We start from the raw sequence: 22789 nt of genomic DNA, 5'->3' as shown, positions 1-22789 counted from the left end.
AAGCTGGCAGCGATCTAAGTCAATGTGCAATAAGGAGGGCATAGTGAAACTAATACAGAAATGCTCTCTAATAGTACTGATTGCTCAGCTGAAGTGCCTTGTACTTTAGCATCCCAGTTTGGAAAGCACTGCCATATGGCTGAGATCCAACAAGCTGGAAGCCCAAAGAGAAGGAAGCCTCCAGTGTTGTAGTTAGTGGTGTAATGGGGGTGGATGGGTCCTTTGCACAGATGTTGCAAGCTCTTGTTTACCGTTAACAACGTACGTCTTTTAAACAGCTATATATTACAACACTACCACATTAAAATAATCATAACAATAATATGCATAACAGTAATAGGTGTGTGTATTTGTTACGTGTTATTAAGACACAACATTTAGCAGCGTACGTCTTTTAAACAGCTATATATTACAACACTACCAAATTAGAAGAATCATAACAATAATATGCATAACAGTTATAGGTGTGTGTGTATTTGTTACATGCTATTCAGACACAACATTTGGGTATGGGGGGGTTGTGCTGCATCTGCATCTTACCGTCTAGGTTCTCTCTGTCGCTGATGTGCTGGAGGTTGCAGCCCGTGTCCTCCCGGCTCAGCTCCGGCTCCGGCCGGTAGGGCTCGAGCCTGGAGTGGTTGTTCCTCCTGTGTTTCGGGCTCGAGGACACGCAGCAAGAGGTTGTATTCCCCATGGTGTGAGCAGGTTTCGGTTATAGTCCAAACCCCCCCACCCCACCCCACCCCACCCCTCAGCTGTATCTTCAGCTTTCTCCCGGCCGTGCTGGTAAACGTTACTACGAGAGAGACAGAGGGAGAAAAAACGGGGCGGTACCGCGGAGAGCCAGACCTGGTGCAAACTACAAACCCCGGTGTCCGTTGGCGCTGCACGCCCTTCCCCCGAGTCCACGGCAGGCTGCGCTGAGCCGGGGAAGCTCGGTCATTTAAAAGGCTGATAAAACGCCCCGGCAGGCTAATAAAGCCCGAGTAGCCCGACGTCCCGGTCCGAGCGTCCAGGCGAGGGCAGATAGTCCCTCTATTTTGCAGCCGTCGACTCCCTCGCCTCGTAATTTCTGTCCGAGCGTCTAGTTATCTCCACAAAAGCATTTTGATACACTATTTCTTCATGACGACCAGGATGAATGTGAGGACATGGTGTGTTTGCTCGTCGGGAGGGAGATATTTTATCTCTCAGCGCTACATGGTTGCCGATGTACTGTAGATTGCTGCTGCTGCTGCTGCTGCTGCTACATCCGCTGTTGTGTTGCTTTCAGGTGCTCCCCGTAAAGTCGAATTTTCGACACTCGGATAAAGAAACGGCATCGCACTTTCAAATGCAATAAATCTTTAGCCCAGTCGTTTTTTACCAACGGATTTAAACTATAATAATAAAAAAGAAAAAGAAACCTTGTTTGATGTCCTCGGTATTCTATGATATTGTGGCATTGCTTGTCCTTTGCGTGTTTTTTTCTTTTCAAAGAGCAACGCACAATAAAAGTGTTCTCTCTTTTTATCTTTAGTTCACTCTATATTCCTGCTTTTTGCTGTTTTGTACCAAGTCGTGGGAGAAGGGCCGTCGGCGACATGTAAGTAACGATAAATTACAATATCCGGTAGCACGTAAACACACCTTAAAAAACTACAGTATTTCGGCAATGAGAAATGGTTCCGGTTCACGTTGGTGGTTACAATGTAATAAATGGACAATTGTGACCGGTCGGCTCTTTGAAAAAAGGCCAAAACTAAAAGTGAAAATAAGAAGTATATCACTATACATATAGATTATAACAGACTAAATATATTGTCATATTACTTCAGGTGGGTTTCGCAAGTCCTTGAATGATCCCTTCCATTACATTGTGTATATTCAGGCACTAACCTATAATTATATGTTTTGGCCATGTATGCATATATACATACAAGGAATTTGACTCCGGTCTCTCAAGATACGTACACAGTAATAGACGCATAAACAAAAACAAAAAACAAAATAGAACAAAAAGGTAAACATTAACATGTACCTACTATGTGTTTGCGCGCGCACACACACACACACACACACACACACACACACACACACACACACACACACACACACACACACACACACACACACACATACATACATTCATACATACATACATACATACATACATACATACATACATACATACATACATACATACATACATATATAATATAATATGAAGTGCAATGATGCAGAGTGCGAGGATGTTTGAATAAATATAGAAAGATTGTCACAGGATACGTAATGTGTCTATAACATTTAGTTTTTTAATAACAGTAAACCAAGAATAGACTACCGAGCAAAACAGGTGCGCGAATGCTATTGCTGTATATCCCTAGCTTATGACATGTCATGGACCCAAACCTGGACATCTGTCATTTTCTTCTTACTCATATTTGTGCTTGCCAGTTAATTACAAGATCTTGACTCATGACAGACAAATCCACCAGAGCTTTGCTTTGCCTGTGACAGAGTGCTGCTCATACCAAACCTATCTGCAGGATTAAGCAAGATTAGTGGAGGTCATCGTAAACAGAGTGAGGTCCTGAGGAATAGCCTAATCCTTTGAGATGTTATCCATGACAGGCAAGACAATGTGGACACGTTGATAGCATTGAACAAAGTATGGCCATTGACAGGCTTTTTTCTTTTTTTTCTTCTTTTTTTTTACATGAGCAGGCGTGGTGCTGCAGTGCATCCTGCTGGTACTGCACCTGCATTGCATTAAATGAGAGAACAATGCATTCAAGAAAAGAAAAGACTGTTTCAAAGCTCTTTCAAGTCCCGCAAACCAAGATCACAGACCAAAGCGTTTTGCATGACACAGGCAAACCAAACTATGTAATGGACAGTGATTTCACAGGCGTGGTTTAATAGCTGCTATCTGGCACACAAAGCAGTCCATCTTCTCTTAATGATGCATTAAGATTTATATGTTGGGTGTAGTCAATTTACTCAGACAGTATTTACTTTGAACTACTGGTGCACTCCGTAGTCTTTTTTGTCTCAGGCAGGCTGGAGGTTGACCGTGTTTTGTTATGAACAGGACAGGAATGAGGTTTCCCAACAGGCACAGACAGGTGCAGCGCGGCTCTCAGGGGTATTGGATTCTTGCCTCGGTGGTTTTGTTTCCATGGTGTGACCCCCGGCAAAACTGCACATGGGGAGTGAGAGAGCGGGGATCACCGGAAGCAAACCTTTTGCACATCTTCATGTAGAAGATCCTTCTGATAATAAAAGATAAATCACTTCCTCACTTTTCTCTGAACTGCGACACATTCTTTAGTGTTTGAGACGTTGACTCTTGATTGCATCCTTTAAGCCAGAGAAGGCCATCACTGAGAACCAGGGCCCGATCCTTTCTTGCCCTCTGGATGGGATTTATGTAAAATGGGCTCAAAGCTTATGAACACTCGTCATGGAACTATGCTACTGTGTCCTATTACCTGTGTGGGAGAAGAAAAACAAAACAAAAGAGCGACTGAGCAAGAACTTTATTAAAGCAAATACATTAAAACAATTTCTATCAAAAGAGGCGATCATAACATGACAACCGAGGAGGGAATAGAGCACCACCAGAGAACTGAAACAAACTTCTAAATTCAGCCATGTGAACATTAAATTCATTTAATTCCACAGATGGGTGTGTTAATTCACCAAATATACACATATTCATGTTAACATAAATACTTTTGTCCTTTTTTTTAAATGTTTGTACAAATTATGTACCAGTATTCAAAACTATTTATTAAAAAAGAAAATACAGGGTCAATCTGCACAACTAAATGTGAATGCCACAACACATTGTGGTTAATTCCTGGTCGTGTGCTCGTGTCAGAGTTTCTGAAGTGGAATACTGTAAAACACAAACATTTCTTTTGTGAGGCCCCGTTGACCCGATTCTCTTTGAACCTTTGGCTTCTGGGAGCATTTCCATAGCAAAACAAACCTTCAGAAAGACAATCAATTGATACATCATTTTAATAGAGCCAAATTATGTTTGCAAAAATAAAAAAAGGAATGTAAGATGCAGCGCTGTCACAGCGGGCTTGGCATCAGACTTAGGTTAAACGTTCCGATGTCCATTGTCACATTGTCATCAAGCGCTGAAATTCGTCCTTCAGCATCCTATTCTCGGTCTCCAGTAAGATGTTGTGCCTCTCCAACCCGTCTGCATATTCCTTCTGTTTTACCCTGCATTTTCAAAAGGGACATAATTTCCTCGTAAAGCTCCCTGATAATAATGACTGGACACAAGGTTCTTGCTTTTGGCTCTGAATTATCCAGTTTATCCCCACTAACAGAAACATTGACATCATCCGTTAAAGACATTTGTACTGCAAGGACAAGGGGTGTTTTGTGTCTGTATAAGCAAAGCTAGAGTCCCCAGGTCACCCTCGCAAAGGCAGGCCAACGCAGTCCAAACAATTAAAGGACTCACTGGACTTTGTGCCAGTTGATGTCTTTTATGGCTTTAAGCTCCTCGATCAGAGTCTTGTTTCGATTTTCAAGCATGTCCAGACGATCTTCGAGACATTTGACGTATTCCTTCCTCTTTCGCCGGCACTCCCGGGAGGCATCCCTGGAAGCAACAACAACAGTTATCGTGTAAAAAGGTTAAAAGCTTCTTGGCTTTTCTCCCAGATCCAACAGGGGGCCAACAGTAAATCAGTGTACATCAAGAGAAAGAGAGAGCTCACATTACAAGAGCTACAAAAGGGGCTCTCTGGCGGGCACAGGCTGTTTAAGACGACTGTAATCATGACCGTGTTCGTGACACTTTCTGGATGAACGGGAAGTCCAGGAGCAACAGTGGAGAACCCTATACATGGGTTGCCTAAACTTAACTTCCAGTGAAAACAGACGTTCATTTTGAAGGACGGTAAGTATGTAACAAACTCATAATGGCAAGGAAAACTAACGCTACAGGGTTACCCAGAGTGTCAATCAAGGGGCGCTGACCAAACGGCAATATTTGACGAGTTGGGAGTGACAATGTGTTGACTTATCAGCAGTCTCGGTCGGAAAAACGATGTAACAGTCACATTGTTCTTAAAACCTCCACCCCGCCCCTTGGTTTCCAGTATTTATGCTAACTGCTCATTTTCTCCTGGCTGTAAGCTTCATATACAGTGTGATCACATGACAGTGGTATTCTTGTCGACCTCTCAGGAAAAGTAAATAAGCATATTTCTCAAAATGTTGTACAAAAACAAAACAAAAAAACTCTAACCCATCCTCCCGTTCCATTTCATGTTAATCACAAGGCCCATATTCACTGATACTAATATTCAAAACATCGGCTGATGATATGGGCGTGGCCGATGAGCGTGAAAGGTCCTCTGTACCTGTTCCTTATCAAGCGGTGCACCCTCTTCAGGCCGGCGTCCACTGATTCCACGGATTCGTGAGCGCGGGCCTCCACGACCTTCTGAGGGAGGCTGGAGCTGGCAGTCAAGTTAGCCGAGTTTGCTGGTGAGACACAAAACAACACGTCTGTCAACAGGGTTGGCTGCACCAGCTGTTCGCACATCCGTTACGACCAGCGCTGCGGTGGTGAGGTAGGTGTGCAAGTTTCTTATCTCTAGGTTTTGGGCTACAGTAAACAACCAGAAAAAGACACTGTATATCGCATACTCTCCATGACACAACTGATTGCAACTCGTAATTACTGAAGAAGGATTTTTCCACGCAAGCTTTGGAAACAAGTAACAAATAATTGCAAATACTTTGTAAATGTAGCCATTACTTTGTCTTGTTCAGTTGACATAGAAAATATGAGTTAGTATTCATGCAGTTTATAATGAGGGACATATTTTACAATGCAAGCCGAAGCGCTGCACAATGTAGTTTAGTTACTCTCAGGCTAGTTTTATCAATTTAATCCGTTACACTTGGCGTGTACGACATGTAAATATAAGGGCGAATTTAGGGAGATCTGTCTATTATTTTCTAGTCAGTGACAGATAAAGTTATAACACATACATAATCCTGTCTTAACTTTTTCCCAGTGTTTCGACAGCAGAAACTCTTCTTACTCCCAGAGAGCCCGTGAGAGTGTCTCAATAATAAACATATATCATTTGAGATTTTGTGAGATTGAATTCCACATTTAATTCCCCAGTCTTCCACGCCACCAAATCAGTGTGTGACACTGAGTAAAGTAAGAGAAACCGGTGCCACTCTTATCTGCTTCTCCTGTTCATTGTTTGCTCCGCTCCAGCAGAGCTCACTGACCCCTCATATCATGGAGCGCATTGATGATTAATTCCGTGATATGTTGGGAGTCACACAAAAGGAAGCTGCGTGGCCGGTGGCTGACGTCAGCGTACGGTGAAGCAGCGACGTCAGCCACTGCTGCTATGTGCTCTGAGGGGGCAGAGTACCGAAGCATGTCACAGAGAGAGAGAGAGACAGAGAGAGAGGGAGAGGGAGAGGGAGAGAGAGAGGGAGAGAGAGCATAACTGAGGAGACAAACAAACCCTGTGAGTATCCTAGGAGTAAGCTTCTTGCTGCCGATTGTGGGAAATTCTGATAATATTTCAACAGTCCTTAGTGGGGAGTTACTTTATAAGAGGAAATTATTAAGCATAAAAACATAAACAAATGTGTAATGTCTAAACAGTCAATTGTAATAATCCAGATTTGTTTGTTTTTTAATTTCCATACGAACAAACTGTACATTTTGCTAAATTGAATGTTGACATTCAAGAAATCCCTCTCTACATTTTCAGAGATTTCAACTAAAGAACATATGTTTTTTTCCCTCTCCAGATCTGTCAGTAAAAGAGATGATGGCCAACGTACCGGTTTTAGTCTCATCCCCAGTTACAGCCATACTGTGTCTCCTCCCAAGCTTTTCCAAAAGAAACTGTCCCCTTCAGAGTCTTCTCTCTGACTGAAATGTTGCCACAGCCAACACCGAGACTATGTGTGCAATTTACAATTAGAGGCACTGACATCACCATGACATCACCATGACATCACTGGCCTCCTGATGTCAACAGTTTGGTCTGTTCTCCCCTCCGACACAGCGCTGTGAATCAGGGGCTCTGAGGGGAGGAGGAATGCGCTCCAGCTACGCTGCTCGTTGAAGATTAACAGTCCAGAGAGGCTTTTGGAATCCACTCACTAAAACTACAACTTCAATGTGTGAGCCAGATCAAATACTTGACAACATGCCGTGTTACTGTCACAGCAAGACATTATCGCTCAACTGACTCATTCCCTCCCCAGAGCAAGGAAAGAGCTGGTCATTTCTTAGGCATTGGAGGAGAACCTGAAGCAGGGATGGAGGACGTATTCAGATCCTTTTACTTAAAGGGACAGTTCACCCCCAAAATAATAAACACATATTTGTCCCCTTACCTCTGGTTCTATTTATAAATGTTGATTGTTTTGGTGTGAGATGTCTGCCTTCTCTCTAATATAATGGAAATATATGACCCTCGGCTTGTGCGGGTCAAAGCGTGGTATAGAAACGCATTTGAAAAACAGCAGGAAGTTATGACCCATAGACCTTATTGGAAGCAGTTTTATGTTGGAACTATTTTTCTATTTTCTACAGGTTTATATCGCTACAGGTTGGCACAATTGACATTGAAAGGTGTGTAAATATATATTGTTCTTAAAAGGTAAATGTCTTCAAATAGCCTCTGTGACTTTTATGTTCTACTGTCTATCATTGTATTATTATTAGTAACACATCAATGTGGCAAACTCTGTGTTGGAGCTTCACAATATAAAACCTAAATCTAGGGAAATGTCACCCTACCTCACGTTTCGAATAGATAAAATGCATTTTGTTGCTCATAAATTGTATTATACCCTGTCGTACAACAACAAGTTTCCCTGTACATTTGTTGCTAGAGGCGGTATAGTGCAAAGCGAACATATCATGTGATTAGTGAATCAATTTGCGTCTGTCTAACAGATGGCGTTAACATTGGCCTTGCTCATCAAATATATGGCTCTTTCTGTGCCCATTGTTTCTTTTACCTGAAGGTGAATTTAGTTTCATGACAGGATAATCGTTTCCCCTGATATTGACAGAGAGATTGAAGGGGAAAAATGGTAAGGTTACCAAGTTATCGCATAAATAAACTTTCTCTCTTATGCATAGCGCTAGTATTTGAGTTATATGGCATTATTCATCCTCAGTAAGATAACTTCTGAAGTCTTTTTTAAGGTTCACCTGGCAGTGGGGATATATTGTTGGTCAGCACCATATTCATCGACTCCCCGGAGCATTGAGGTTGTAGTAGTGGCGTGCTGGGCAGATACATAGGTGGCGGATTCTCTGTCTGGACAGGCAGGAACTGGAAAGGAGCTCTTATTACGAACCCAACTGGAAGGTTGAATGGTTAAAAAAAAGAAGAAAGGATGATGTAGTTAGAGATCAGGCTATTTAATGACACAATCTGTGATTATAACAAAAGTAAAGTGTCTACTCTTTTCATACAGTGTGTGATACTTGTCTTAATGTGGATGTTTATGAGTGTGTAGGATTTACACAAGTAAATAACTTGAACATGAAGGCTGATAACGTGTCTGAACCCCCTGGGTATCCCCTAACAGTGCTATGAACGTTGGATTCACGTTTGTCAGATAGTCACAAATACAACTCCGACCCGATGAGAATGCCGCTCTGTGTCTGCTGGATGTGAGTGTTGACAATGTTTTAATGACACGTTAGCCATAACAACTTTCTAAGCCAGGAGTCTAGTATAAGGCTGTGCATCTGGAAGCTGGTTTTTAAGTTATCGTATTTAAAACAAAAGTCACTTTCTACAAAGTTTTCATAGCAATTTCTCGACATGTTCTTTTTTAAATTATACATAGTACTAGTAGTAGCACTATTAAAACAGTGGACGTTGTTGCAGCTTTAGAAATGGTGTCACAACAGTGCGTGGAGGAAGTAATAGGGCAAACTCGGGGGAAATGGGTTTTGCGGGCATGCTTACTCTGACCGTTTTCCATGTAAAAAGGTGCATCAGGGGCAGAGTCCTTTTCGACCTGCACTTGGTCCATTCCAACTGGCACTGACTGAGCTGCTGATCACTCTGATGGGGATCAGAGAGGGTTATAGTTAGGGTTTTCTAATGTGTACACAATGTTGAGTAGAGCGAGACACTCCAAAAAAGAGTTTGTCACATCATACTCCTCTTGTCTGGTTTGGAGTCAACCCTTTGCACTCCTCTACATTATTTCTCCTCAGGGCTTTGTCTGCCTGGAATCATACAATATAGGAGGAATGGGACATGCTGCCCAATATTAAAGCAATTGTTCCATTACACAACATGTTACAGTGTCTAACCGTGGATGTTTGGTGGGAATGTTAACATATACATACAGTGTCACTTCCTGCTTGAGAAAAGTGGGCCCTCTGCTGGTTAGGTCAATTAACTTAACGCCAGTTATAACTAACAGTTAGCTGTTAACTGACGAAGGTTTTCTTCTCTGCTTTATTTCTAGGTTGAGTGAAAGTTTGACAAAACTCACAGCTGAAAATAATTTGACAACCGATATACATGTCGCAGTTTGATAATATTTTTTTTTAAAAAGCACATCGATGGATAATCTCGGTTAAGCTATTTGAAACGGATATTCTTCAGTTAGTATCTAAATTAGCCGGGTACACTTTAAGTTTCTCACATCGACCAATGTTATCTGGCTTAGCTAATTTACCCAGCGCTAAATAACAAGCTAATTTACATATTTTTACCGGCATACTCACATGAAAGTTCCCTGCACCTGTTAGTTAAACTTTGTGAGCTTAACCTGAACAAACACGAAAATGCAGTTAATTGACAGTTTGATGTTCTTGTGGTCATTGTTTAAAATCTCTAAAGAACGTTGTTCGACCATTCTGATTGGTTGTTTGCTCTTCTATTCCTGCTGCTCGGTAAATAATAGAATACAATGTGTATCCTGATATTTGTAATTTCTTTATGGTTTTTAAAATGCCATTCGCCACACTAACCATTGTTTGCAATCGAGTTTCATTTTTTGTTGTTGACATTTCTCTCGCATAACTGTTTGTTTCAATGTATGGTGGGTGTTTATGTAAAATATCATAAGGAAAAGAAAACGTAAATATCTGATATGGTGAATACTCGCAGTTAGATACATACGGGGTGTAATTATAATTTACGTTGATGAAAACATCTTTCCCTCTCTTATCAGAACAGAGATTCAATACAGTACATTCGGTTATAACATACAGAATCTCCTAAAATGTTTCCGTAGTTTTGGGCGATACCATCAGCACACACGGGTGTTCTTATGGATTGGACCCGTATGCGTTCGGCATTTTCTGACTGGTATGCATGAATATAGAATGCATTCTTTAAAATCGAAAACGTCTAAAGGACATTTTACCATAGTGAAGAGCCGCAAAGCGTGACGGCCAAACTACACTTGTTCAAAACACACCCCCATTGAATACAATGGTATAGTCCCAGAGGTAGGAAAGACCTGTAAGTGAGACAAATCAAGCCTGTGACAGCGGAGAAACTTGAGTTTTATAACAAATAAATACCGAACAGAGGTACGTACTATTCAAAAGTCCACGCTCGACCTCAGCAAGCCGTTTTGTTTAACAACAGCACCTTGTTCTGCCGAGCTGTCAGTACAAATGTGGGGAAATTGCAATGAAGATGACCATTTGAGCTAACGATAGCTGAGCTGCCGTTAGCTCCCTGCTAGCCGACTAACAGCGAGCTGCAAGCCGCTGCCTTCCGAACTGTTGGGACTTGAGCAGGAAGAAGTAGCACGCTAGCTAGGAGCTAGCTAGCCTTTTAGCTAGCCATCCTATTTTGGGATTGGCATTCCGCTAGCTAGTAACCTTAACTTGGCTGCCTTTATCATGACTGTAAGGAGGCTGTGTGTTTAGTCACTTTGACACTTTGTTTCGAATGACGGATATTGGCATATGTGAATTATGTAGCAAAAAAGATGCATGAGGATGTTGCAGTGTTTTCACTGACGTGAAATCAACTGGCATGAATGACGAGAAGCAACACAGGGCCTAGTTTCTCTTCTCTTACTTGCAAGTAATCTGTGATTCTTCTGACACAGAGATAGAGAAGTATATATATATATATATATATATATATATATATATATATATATATATATATATATATGCAGCAGTCCCCTGGTAAATTGCACAGCTGACGTTACAGTTATTGATACCTGATGGTTCTACCAATGTGTTTACTGTCGATGAGCGTTAGCATTACCTCCATGAACTTGAGCACACTGTTTATCTCATCTGTTGCTGCTATGGTAATGTGAGCAGCTGTTTTGAAGCAGGCAATTTATCAGAGGCTTATTTTTTCATGTACATTTTCACTTTGCCCCATATCTATTAAATGTCGTTAGTCTTGATTCGTGTGTTTGACTTTTTACAAGTCTTTATACTCATGCATGTTATTTTAATCAAACAAACAAACCCATTGTTGTTAGATATTGTTATTACTATATACAGTGCAGAGAGCCTCATAAACAATAACATGACAATGATATTCATTGTTATGTTTTTATGTCACCTTGCCTGTGCATTTCTGTTTTGATGCTCCTGCTTAAGCTGAGTTCACTAATAGGATGTCTTCCATTTACTTAGGAAACAGTATGTCTGCGGTCTCAATTACATGTGGATAGTTTCATGATAACATCAGTATTTAGGATTGGAATTGAAGATTCAAGTCGTTTCTGTGTTTTTTAGTTTCTTTACTCACTTCTGTATTCCTGCTTTTCTATCAGGCTGAAAGAGAGACTGTACAATGTCCTTAAAGCCGCGGGTGGTGGACTTTGACGAGACATGGAACAAGCTACTGACGACAATCAAGGCTGTTGTGATGCTCGACTACGTGGAGAGAGCCACATGGAATGATCGGTTCTCGTATCCTTTGCCAACTTGCTTCATATTGAATTTGAAACTGCAACATAAGATTTCTGTTCATTTTTTCGAACAGTTTTTGTGGACAGAAAGTCATACAGTTACTTAGCGCAATAAAGTAAGGTCCAGCTTGTATAGAGTTTTATGTGTTGGACTTTAAACACCAAATATGGCTAATTAAGAAAGGCAGATACATTTTTCAAAGAGTTGTTATTGATATGTTAATGTTAGTGTGAAATTAGCTGTTTGGTCAGGCAGATGCTAAGCAGAGCAGAATCTGTATCTAGTATTTAATACTAAATATTTCATAACTGTATAATATCATCTAAACATAATCAAACCACATGTGTTTTCATGTTTATCCTGAATTATGACACCAGCGACATTTATGCCTTGTGCGTAGCATACCCAGAGCCTTTGGGTGAGAGATTATACACAGAGACCAAGGTGTTTCTTGAGAATCATGTTCGGCAGTTGTACAAGGTAAGCACTCATGAAAGCTCTCCAAGGGCTGGCAAAGAAAACCCTTTTACAGTGCATTTTATCTCTGCATTCTTCTTCTTTCCATAATGGATGTCGTGCTTCTGTGTGTATTTCAGAAAGTCCTGGACTCAGAGGAGAAGGTTTTAGTGATGTACCACAGATACTGGGATGAGTACAGCAAAGGAGCTGACTACATGGACTGCTTGTACAGGTAACATTGCTATATCCTTGCTTACATTCACAATGGTGTTAAAATGGTTGGATGCATTGTTATGTTGTTTATCCTGGCATATTTTTCAAGCACAAATGAAGGACATGTTTGTAGTCAACCTGCTGTTGGCTGTTGTTCTTGTGGTGTGTTGAAGTGGACTTCAACACACCACACGCTTTTAGCAGAAGTCATTTGCCAAAGGTGGTGTCTTTGTCATCCTTGGCCCTTTTAAGTTGTCTCTGTGTCAAGGTCCTTAGACGCAAGATGGTCTCATTCCATCTTAAGCTTACCGAAAGTTTTTGCACACTTATAAAATTACCTGAAAGGCGCAGTGCCAACAGGCATTTTTTGTTTCCTGATCCACTTAAATTCAATACTCCCTTTGAGAGCTTTCAGATCTATTTTTAAATCAGCAGACTGTCGGTGCGTACATATGCCTTTTGTATTTTATTATGTCAGCGAGTGTGACAGAGAGAAAGGGTGGGTCTCGGCTTTAGTGGTGACATGCTTGTGTTCAGTTCTTAATATAGAAGAGTGATGCCGATTATCTTAATCTGATGTCTGTGAATATACATGTTTATGTTTGCAACCTGTCAAACACAAATCGTGGAGGTTGGACTTAAGTGTTTCTCCACACAAGCAGTTATGTTAGCAGTCATTTGACACTTGGTGCTGCTGTTTTATGCTTGTCAAAGATGGATGGTTGAGAGAATTACGGTTGAATGTGATTGCTATACTGCTGAAAGAGGCAGAGGGTTAAGCGAGGTGGTATGTCTATAACTTCTACTCCCGGAAGACGTGAACAAGGTACAACACATGTAATATGGGATACTCATAATATGACCAACCTGAAGACACCTGTATTTTAAGGCAAATTACCTTTGGTGGTGTATGTGAGGCCCTACCTATTTACATTCGTAACTGTGGCCATCCCTCAGTTCGATAACCAGTCTTCATCGAGCCCAGCTGTACAGCGGTGCAACCAGATGTTGTACCTTGTTATTCTCCCTCAGGGAACAGACGTTAGAGACGTAACATTTCGTTCCCTTTCCGACTAGTCAGTCGGTGTAACACATGAAGTATGGGGTCGTATATTCACACACTGCAGAGCAGCCACCACGCCAGTGCATCATAGACCCAGTCAAAAGGACAGAATGAAGACCCATCCAGACCTCAAACCTTGGGGCATTGTGTTCAGGAAGATAGGGTTACCCTTATCCCGTGTCTCCTAAGGTAACGTCATAACCACAATACAGCATTGAAATGGGAGTACATTTCTGTCCAGACACTACTGCCCATACAGGCATACCTCGAGTGCATGATGCCATCACACTCTGGATTATGCCATCACAGTTGAGGGCTGACCCATATCTGTTACATTAGACTTCTCGAGAGGTAGGCTGGCAGCTGCCAGAGTACTACTACAATCATGGACACAATTCAGCCAACGAGCAGCAAAAACTTCCAAAACAAGTGCAGTTTCCAACCCAACTGGAACTGAACAACTGTGCTGCTACTTGCTCTCATGGAAATGGGCCAAAATGCAAACACTGCTCCCCCGGAGGGAAGCTAACGCTGCCTCGACACATTTGGTGAAGGTGCAGGGGGCGAGTGACAGACTTGGATGGATTGTGACAGATTAGGACCTAGTCTTCCCCCTCTTTCCTTGGGATAACAAAATAACGGCTGTACCAACCGCCTCCAAAGCTGGAACCACTCGTATCGCTCTCATGCTCAACAGTGTTTACTTCCCCCAACGAGTACCACTGCGACCTCGTCCACTACAACCATGTTCAGCGCAGAGAAGCAGAACGGAGAATGCCCTGCCGTGTGAACTGCATGGTCGTAGCCAGCCATGAGGTCACCGAGGTCAGGACCTCTGTAATTAGTCTCTATGCATATGAATGACGTAAACCACTTGACATTTTTATCAATGGAGGAATTTGATATGAAGATCATGATACAATGGATCGAGCCTTTTTTTTTTTTATCAGATGTGGTGAAGTGAAAAGTTGTGTGGACAGTGAGCAACACAATGCAGAGATGTAAAGATGGGCTACTACACCCATCAATCGTATTTATTAATATACCAAATGAAAAAACAGCAGGAAAGATACAGTGTCATGTGTGCGCTTAATATATTGTAATATCATGGAGGGGGACCTACTGACAAAAGAAAGAAAGCAAGCGAAGCACGAAAGAGTTGATTGTATGAATTAATTAATGGCCATCTCGCGGAGCAGCCGCCGTGAAGTGCCACTGGTGGCTCCTGAGGATGGATGTGTCGTGGTTAAGGGTTTCTTGACACACCTCCACACATTAGACATTAGACGCCCCCCTCTAACTCTTCTGGATGCATTTGATATCCCAATGTCTTGACCTCCTACCCCACTGTGTTCAGGTATCTCAACACTCAGTTCATCAAGAAGAACAAACTAACAGAAGCAGACCTACAGTACGGCTACGGGGGAGTGGACATGAATGAGCCGCTCATGGAGATCGGAGAGGTATTGGCTCATTGACACTAAGCAATATATATATATATATATATATATATATATATATATATATATATATATATATATATATATATATATATATATATATATATATATATTGTAATTGAGGTATGAAAATGACAGGCATGGTGGGAAAGGTAAGGCGAGTGCATGCTCAGATTGAGTGAGCTGTACCCAGGCCAAGATTTCACCGGACACTGCCCAACTTCGGTGACCTCACAGATCTGTTTACACAGTTGTTATATGCTATCTTTTCATTGGTCTTTGCAGTTGGCGCTCGACATGTGGAGGAAGCTTATGATTGAGCCCCTGCAGGCTGTCCTGATCCGGATGCTGCTGAATGAAATCAAAAAGTATGTTGAGCCACAACGGGCGATTGTTTCTCTGCAATGGTAGAGATAAGAGAGAGAGTGTATTTAGTCCCGCTATTCTGATTGTACACTAATGTGTTTGTAATTAGCATCAGTGTAATGGTACATTACCAAGCTTTCACACTGTTAATGTCTGGCAAGCAGTCTCACTGGGCTGCAGTGTTTAGCCTGAACGCCACAGTGTTCCCACTATGCTAACGACGTCAGTGCTCACGACAAAAGAAAAACAAAAAGACACAAGCATCAGACCTAACGCCAGCTTCCTCGTGTCTCACAGCGATCGTTGTGGCGAGAACCCTAACCAGAAGGTAATCCACGGGGTCATCAACTCCTTTGTTCATGTTGAACAGTACAAGAAAAAGTTTCCACTAAAGGTGAGGCCGCAAATACATTCCTCCTACGATAACAACTGTTTGCATTGTGTTTTTATATCTGGGCATTTATTCAGTCTTTAAAGTTTAAAGGGGGAAAAACATTGTTTTGGCCGCTTAACGTCTTTAATTACCGTTTGTGTCTTGTACAGTAACCGTTAATTTCGGTCTGTGTATCTCAATGTATACTAAATCCTACACGGGCCACGCCCTCTTCCCGTGTTTGCAGTTTTATCAGGAAATCTTCGAAGGGCCATTTCTGACAAAAACAGGAGAGTATTACAAACAGGAAGCCTCCAATCTCCTGCAAGAGTCCAACTGCTCACAGTATATGGAGAAGGTAGGAGAGATGGACAGATGAGGTGTGTGTGTGTGTGTGTGTGTGTGTGTGTGTCCGTCCGTGTCCGTGTCCGTCCGTCCAAGCTGCCAGGTGAGCTGCATAGAAGAACTTCAGTGATATAGCTTTCTAGATTGTATGTGTGTACGTCATTCTAGCAGGTCATGTCAGTCCAGTGACGTAATAGTTTTAATCTGAGTATTAGCTGTACCATTAACTCGCTAACTAAGGCTGAGATCATAGACCCCTGGGCGACTTTAGCTGCCATGACTGCTCTCGCTCTCTTTTGCTCACTCTCTCTCTCTGTCTTTCTCTCTTTCTCTCTCTCTCTCTCTCTCTCTCTCTCTCTCGGTCATTCATGTATTCTGGCAGTAATCAGCTTTCTCTGATAGATTTATCCCCAGCGTATAAACAGGATCATTATTAAGGCGTTTTCCAGGCATTTTGGGTATGACTGTGAAAGAGCAGCAACAGTCACTGTCGTGCAGTCGCCTCCCGTCTGGACAGGGTCAGTCTCACTTGCTTATCTGACCCAGTTTCAACTGCGAGGAGGCAGCTTTTTCTCTTGTTTCCTATGTTATTTTTAATTGGTGCGTGTTTTTTTTTGTTTTTTTTAAGAGTTCAAGTTATATCCGAACATGTCATCATATCAAAGTGAAATCATATTATCTTGCTTGATGGTTCGACTCTCACGTTACTTCTATGCGTACCACTGGAATCTAATTCTTCAAATAGTATTATACTAATAATGGAGCCTAATGTTTATCTGCAACTGTGCTGAAATATCGTGTTGGAACAGAATGGATGAAAAAAGCTGCGCAGCATTCGAGTGTTGATTTTAGAATTAAAATGTCAACGTTGGGACGCTTCCAACTATTTAACACAGCTCTACACAGGTTGCATTAGAAGGATATAATTTAAATCATACTTTTTGAAACCTGCACACACATTGTAGTTGCTGATTGGTCATTTGACAAACTGACCCCCCTGTCCTGTGCACCTTGTCTTCCTACCAGGTTTTGGGGCGGTTGAAAGACGAAGAGATGAGATGTCGGAAGTACCTTCACCCCAGCTCGTATGGCAAAGTCATCCACGAATGCCAGCAGCGGATGGTAGCAGATCATCTGCAGTTCCTGCACGGGGAGTGCCAGAGCATTATTCGGCAGGAGAAGAGAGAGGGTCAGTGTACCGGCGGTCCATCTGTGCACCGACGCAGAGATCTGTTTCTGCACGACGCAAATTATTGTTATTTAGTACATCTTGTTCAAATCAAACGGTGTTGTTGTTTTTTCTCCAGACATGGCCAACATGTACACCTTGTTGCGGGCCGTGTCCAACGGGCTGCCCCACATGATCCAGGAGCTGCAGGTCCACATCCACAACGAGGGCATCCGAGGCACCAGTAACCTCTCTCAGGAAAACGTTAGTCCTCCAGCACCGCACGCACGTGTGTGTTTTTGAAGGTTAGATTGAGCTGCAAGTAATTCGACTTTTAACGCAACTTTGTCTCGCTCTTCTGGCTTCCCGTAGATGCCAACCCTGTTCGTGGAGTCGGTGCTGGAGGTTCACAGTAAATTTGTTCAGCTCATAAACACAGTTCTAAACGGGGATCAGCACTTCATGAGTGCACTCGATAAGGTAATAAAGCCTGTGTGTTAAAGTGTAACTGTGCACACGTGTTGATGGTTTGTTCACTCTTTATGTGATGCCTCTCTCTCAGGCTTTGACGTCCGTGGTGAACTTCAGGGAGCCCAAGTCCATCTGTAAAGCCCCTGAACTTGTAAGTGCACACAACCACATACGTACACACAGTGTTACACAAAGTGTTACACACAGTGTGCTGACCGGGCTGTGTCCCTCCTGTTGTGTCCGTGCAGCTGGCGAAATACTGTGACAATCTGCTGAAAAAGTCTGCAAAGGGAATGACGGAGAACGAGGTGGAGGACAAGCTGACGAGCTTCATCACAGTGTTCAAGTACATAGACGACAAGGACATCTTTCAAAAGGTGACCAGAGTTACTCTATTGCTGCATTGAGTCGCATGAATACTCCAAAGAGACGTTCCGTTTTTACAAGTCTTGCTTTTCTTGCCCACAGTTTTATGCCAGAATGCTAGCAAAGCGGTTAATACACGGTTTATCATTGTCGATGGACTCAGAAGAAGCCATGATCAACAAACTAAAGGTAAATGCAAAGACTTCCTCTCACTTGTTTCCTTCCGTTCATACATTCTCCGTCGTCCTCCTGATTTCTTCTTTTTCTTTTCTTCATGAACAGCAAGCTTGTGGCTACGAGTTCACGAGCAAACTGCACAGAATGTACACAGACATGAGCGTGAGCGCCGACCTCAACAACAAGTTCAACAATTTCATCAAGACACAGGAGACGGTGGTGGACCTGGGTATCAGCTTCCAGATCTACGTATTACAGGTGAGGAGAAGTCCGATGGGTCTGGCACTCCTCACTCGCACCAGCGACCGTCAAAGCTTTGAGCATCGTGAGCCTTATCGTGCTTTTTAGTCGCGCCGCTACATTCACCTGTCTTCAGATTCTAGCCACCACAGCTTCTGTCGCCCCGTTGTTTCCAGTACAAATGTGTAATGTTGTGGTAAATGCCATGTGGTTGCAGGCTGGAGCCTGGCCCCTCACACACGTCCCCTCCTCCACATTCGCCATCCCTCAAGAGCTAGAGAAGAGTGTGCAGATGGTGAGTTTATTCGAGTGAATTGTCAGGTACATGTGTGTACTGAGTTGTAGGAGCACAATGGGAAATAAATCCTGTCTTCACCTCCTGTTTTTTCTACAGTTTGAGTTGTTCTATAATCAGCACTTCAGTGGGAGGAAGTTGACCTGGCTGCACTATCTCTGCACAGGTAACACACACACACACACACACACACACACACACACATATATGCACGATTTAAAGCCACAGTATCACACCCAGACTGGTCTAGTCATGAAGTGAAATATCATCAATCATGATTAAATAGTCGTAATGCAGCTGGTTCTGTTGTATGGACCAACATTCGTCCTCGTCTCTCAACAGGTGAGGTGAAGATGAACTACCTGTCCAAGCCCTACGTTGCCATGGTGACCACCTACCAGATGGCCGTGCTGCTGGCCTTCAACAACAGCCTGACGGTGACCTACAAAGAGCTGCAAGACGGCACCCAGATGAACGAGAAGGAGCTGCAGAAGACCATCAGGTCCCTGCTGGACGTCAAGATGCTCAACCACGACTCGCAAAAGGTGTGTGCTCTCACGTGAAGCCCGTCCCAACACGCCGGCACGGCGTTTTGGCGTCGGATCGGCAGCTTTCTGTTTATTCGCACCTGATGCCTTGGCAAGTCCTTGTCCACGTGGAATGCAGCGATGTTAATTTGAATCTTCTGCTCACAGGAGGAGATTGAAACCGAGTCCACGTTTTCGCTAAATATGAGTTTCACGAGTAAAAGGACAAAGTTCAAGATCACAACGTCGATGCAGAAAGACACGCCACAGGTAAGACGGACGCTTTCGCCATCCCTCTCAATACTTTCTCAAGCTTCGCCGTTGATGCCTGAACCCACTTTGTCGCATATCTGTCTGATCATCAGGAGATAGAGCAGACGAGGAGCGCCGTGGACGAGGACCGCAAAATGTATTTACAAGCTGCTATAGTGAGAATCATGAAGGCCCGCAAGGTGCTTCGACACAACGCCCTCATCCAGGAGGTGGGTGGACGTCCTCTATTCAAAGCTCTGAAAGTGATTTCTAGAAAGGTTTCAGGGGAAATAGGAGGAATAGAAGGAGTAAAGAAGTAGCCGTCAAAAGGAATGTGCTGGGAATTTGATAATATGCCGTGGATTCACTATTGTTTGAAACATTTAGATCACGGTATCTCTCTGTGAGTAAAAGACACCACAACACAACAAGTTAAGGTTTCCAAGCACACACAGCATTGTTGAATGTGTTCTGTGCCCTTTGTCTTTAGTCCTCATAGTCATGCCAGGAGGGACATGTGTTTTCCATGCTTGCACATAGATCCATAAAACAAATACACATGTTCTTTCGTGTATCTCCCACATATTATATACATGTACAGTACACACACATAAACAACCACTCACATATAGGCACAATCATATACTTATTGGTCAAAAGTACATTTTTTAAATTTATTTTTAAACCTTGTTAATCCAGATAAAGAATATTCCAAACATTGCAGATGCATCAGCCGACGGCAGCATTCTTGCGTCCTCGTTTGTGACGGTAGATTAACTGCTTCCTCTGTTTTTCTTATCGTGTGTGCAGGTCATCAATCAGTCCAAAGCCAGGTTCAACCCAAGTATCAGCATGATCAAGAAGTGCATCGAGGTGCTCATCGACAAGCAGTACATTGAGCGGAGCCAGACCTCGGCAGACGAGTACAGCTATGTGGCGTAGGCAGCGATGCTGAGCCCCCTCCACTCAAACACTCGCCTGTCCGGCAGACGCAGGTTTAAAACGCGAAAAATCAATAACAAAACAGACTCATTCATCCATTTCGGTTTTGGACTGTCGCTGTCCGCTGTGATTCTATATGCGGTGAGCGAAGGCAGGACTGGTGCCTCCATCTTTTGAAGAAAAAAACAACAACAAAAAGAAAAGGAAAAAAGATCATGGTGTCACGTCACGACAGCCAGCTAACGCCACCTCCCACAAAGACCCTCCTCCCAGCCCCGCCCACCTTCTGATTTTTAAGCTGTTTACAACATCACCAGTGCCACGCACTCGTGCGTCAAAAGAAAACGACAAAAAGAAAATGCCTCTCGCTGTTCGAGAGGGAAGAGCCGATAAACATAACCGGAAATATAAAGTCAAAAAAAGAAAAGAAACCTGGGGAAAGAGTGAGTTGTGGCACCAGTGATACTGGTGGCTACACATTTAAAAAATTAAAAAAACAAAAAAAACATGCTTTCTTTTCTCACGTTTGCAGTTGTTGTGTGTTTTATTTTTCTTTCTTTGTTTAATGTACTGAAGGTAGGAAAAAATATTGTAATAAAACTGGTATACTGACTATTGTATCTACTTTCAAATGTAAAGATAAAACCATGAGGTGACAAACATGATCCTGCTGCTTGTCAAATAAATAAAATAAAAACACTGAAAGGCTTTATGTAAACATTTGTTAAATGTGTGTCCATATGTCTGTTCTTTCTGGTGTACTCTAATTGTATTAATATGTACTTTTCTGATTCCAATGCTCCAATCAAGCTAATCTGCTGCTAAAATAGGCTGAAGTTAGACAACTAATGGACGATTGTTAGTCACAGCTGGGTGCAGCAACGCCAGTATACCGACCAGGCCTTTACTGTGAAGCAGCTGCAGGCAGGGATTTTCCATTTGATTAAAGAAATGTGAAAACGTAAATTGATTTCACTACCAGCCTCACAGCGAGAGAAGCACTGAGGCTCCGATCGGTCTTTGGGTGAGAGCTGAGGACGGGGACGAAGGAGCCCAGTGAAACCAACAGCAATGCCTTTGTTATGCATTCGCTGTGACACTGAATTGAGCACTGGTACTGGAGTCATTTCATCGTGACATCAGCAGCGCAGCAATTGGCTCCAGGGTCCCCAGCAGCAAAATGAGAACATGTAAATAGCAACGCAGCTCCTAGTAAGCAGGGGCCGCTGGATTTGACCCCCAGACAAAAGACATTTTTCCACAGCAGGTCTATTTGGTATCCCCTGTAAGCCGTGACGGCGAGCCTGTATGCACTGCCACCTGCAACTGAAGCAGCGAGATGGAATAGCATCCGTCATGAATGGCATGCTTAACAGTGACTCAAATCACACAGGCCTCAATATTACATTACATACCAGAACGTATTTTCATGAATTCAATGTTGCTTTTGATGCTCCGATAACTCGAGCCAGAGAAATACCAATAAATATAAAAACTACGTCATGGTATTGGTCTGATTCCAGATCAGAAGGTTGCGTGTTCATATCACGTTGGTGTCATATCTTTTCAACCAAATACATGGAGCAGATTTGTTTGCTATACCATGAAAACATCTACTGACGACATGAGGAGCTATTGTGTCGTCTTCCATGTAAGAGGATGTGTAAAGAAACACCTCTCAGACGAGAGGAGCACAGGGCAACACACATCGCCGACAACTTCAGCCATCACAGCTTCGTTCAATTCCTCCCGCTTCACTGCATGTTGCTGCCATGAACCCCAACTTGGTTGTTGATGGACGCATCCCTCTAGTCTGCCAAGCTTCAGCGGCTATCAGGCAGATGGGGGTTTTGTGCCCGTGAGCATCTGCTGCTGAGGGGAACTCTTCCCGGACCAGGAGCAGGTCCAACGGCATGGTCCAGTCCCGTCTGTGTACATGAGATTGTGGAGACGAACTTGATGAGAGCAGACTCAACTTGAGATATAACGGGACAATCGAAGGCCGACATATAATTTGCAAGCTTTCTGTCCATTTTTTTTAAAGTCATTATGAGTGTATTGGTCTAGAAAACACACTCATTGGCTCTGTCCATTTCAATTTGGACTCACCAACTAGATCCTTGACTTCCTCTGTGCAAAC

General features: G+C 42.8%; 3 protein-coding genes across 10 annotated transcripts in view; 1 reads left to right on the top strand and 2 right to left on the bottom strand.

Moving 5' to 3' along the window:
- ccny (cyclin Y) overlaps positions 1-743 on the bottom strand; it is a 32088-nt gene extending 31345 nt beyond the window's left edge. For 6 of the 7 annotated variants that reach the window (XM_068581813.1, XM_068581816.1, XM_068581815.1 and 3 more), the window contains exon 1: positions 541-742. In XM_068581813.1, coding sequence (XP_068437914.1) covers positions 541-694 — 154 coding nt within the window. In that variant the 5' untranslated portion in view covers positions 695-742. Of the gene's footprint in view, positions 1-540 lie in introns of all 7 variants that reach the window. The other variant, XM_068581817.1, reaches the window with a different exon arrangement.
- A 3247-nt stretch (positions 744-3990) lies between these two features.
- Positions 3991-9904, bottom strand: LOC137788833 (cyclic AMP-dependent transcription factor ATF-1-like). Of its 2 annotated transcripts, none has more exons than XM_068581952.1 (6): positions 9764-9904; positions 8991-9089; positions 8222-8374; positions 5376-5499; positions 4469-4609; positions 3991-4221 (listed from the first exon to the last, which is right to left on the bottom strand). In XM_068581952.1, the coding sequence occupies exons 2-6, from the start codon at positions 9055-9057 to the stop codon at positions 4116-4118; spliced, it is 591 nt and encodes a 196-aa protein (XP_068438053.1). In that variant the 5' UTR covers positions 9058-9089; positions 9764-9904; the 3' UTR covers positions 3991-4115. The 2 variants fall into 2 exon arrangements, with proteins under 2 accessions (XP_068438053.1, XP_068438054.1); XM_068581953.1 differs by lacking the exon at positions 9764-9904 and adding an exon at positions 9380-9400.
- Positions 9905-10491: 587 nt separating this feature from the next.
- cul2 (cullin 2) lies at positions 10492-21348 on the top strand. Its single transcript, XM_068582320.1, has 21 exons — positions 10492-10576; positions 11794-11932; positions 12310-12412; positions 12529-12623; positions 15025-15130; positions 15413-15495; positions 15791-15887; positions 16114-16224; positions 17238-17400; positions 17519-17643; positions 17752-17859; positions 17942-18001; positions 18099-18227; positions 18319-18405; positions 18499-18651; positions 18851-18928; positions 19028-19094; positions 19271-19473; positions 19624-19725; positions 19821-19937; positions 20518-21348. The coding sequence occupies exons 2-21, from the start codon at positions 11814-11816 to the stop codon at positions 20647-20649; spliced, it is 2238 nt and encodes a 745-aa protein (XP_068438421.1). The 5' UTR covers positions 10492-10576; positions 11794-11813; the 3' UTR covers positions 20650-21348.
- Positions 21349-22789: the final 1441 nt, after the last annotated feature.

Source organism: Clinocottus analis, unplaced genomic scaffold (assembly GCF_023055335.1).
Source record: "Clinocottus analis isolate CAN_PGR_092001 unplaced genomic scaffold, fCliAna1.0.p SCAF_18, whole genome shotgun sequence".
In the NCBI taxonomy this organism is placed as follows: domain Eukaryota; kingdom Metazoa; phylum Chordata; class Actinopteri; order Perciformes; family Cottidae; genus Clinocottus; species Clinocottus analis.
Note: the sequence above shows the minus strand (reverse complement) of the source record. Positions and strands in the feature narration are given on the sequence as shown.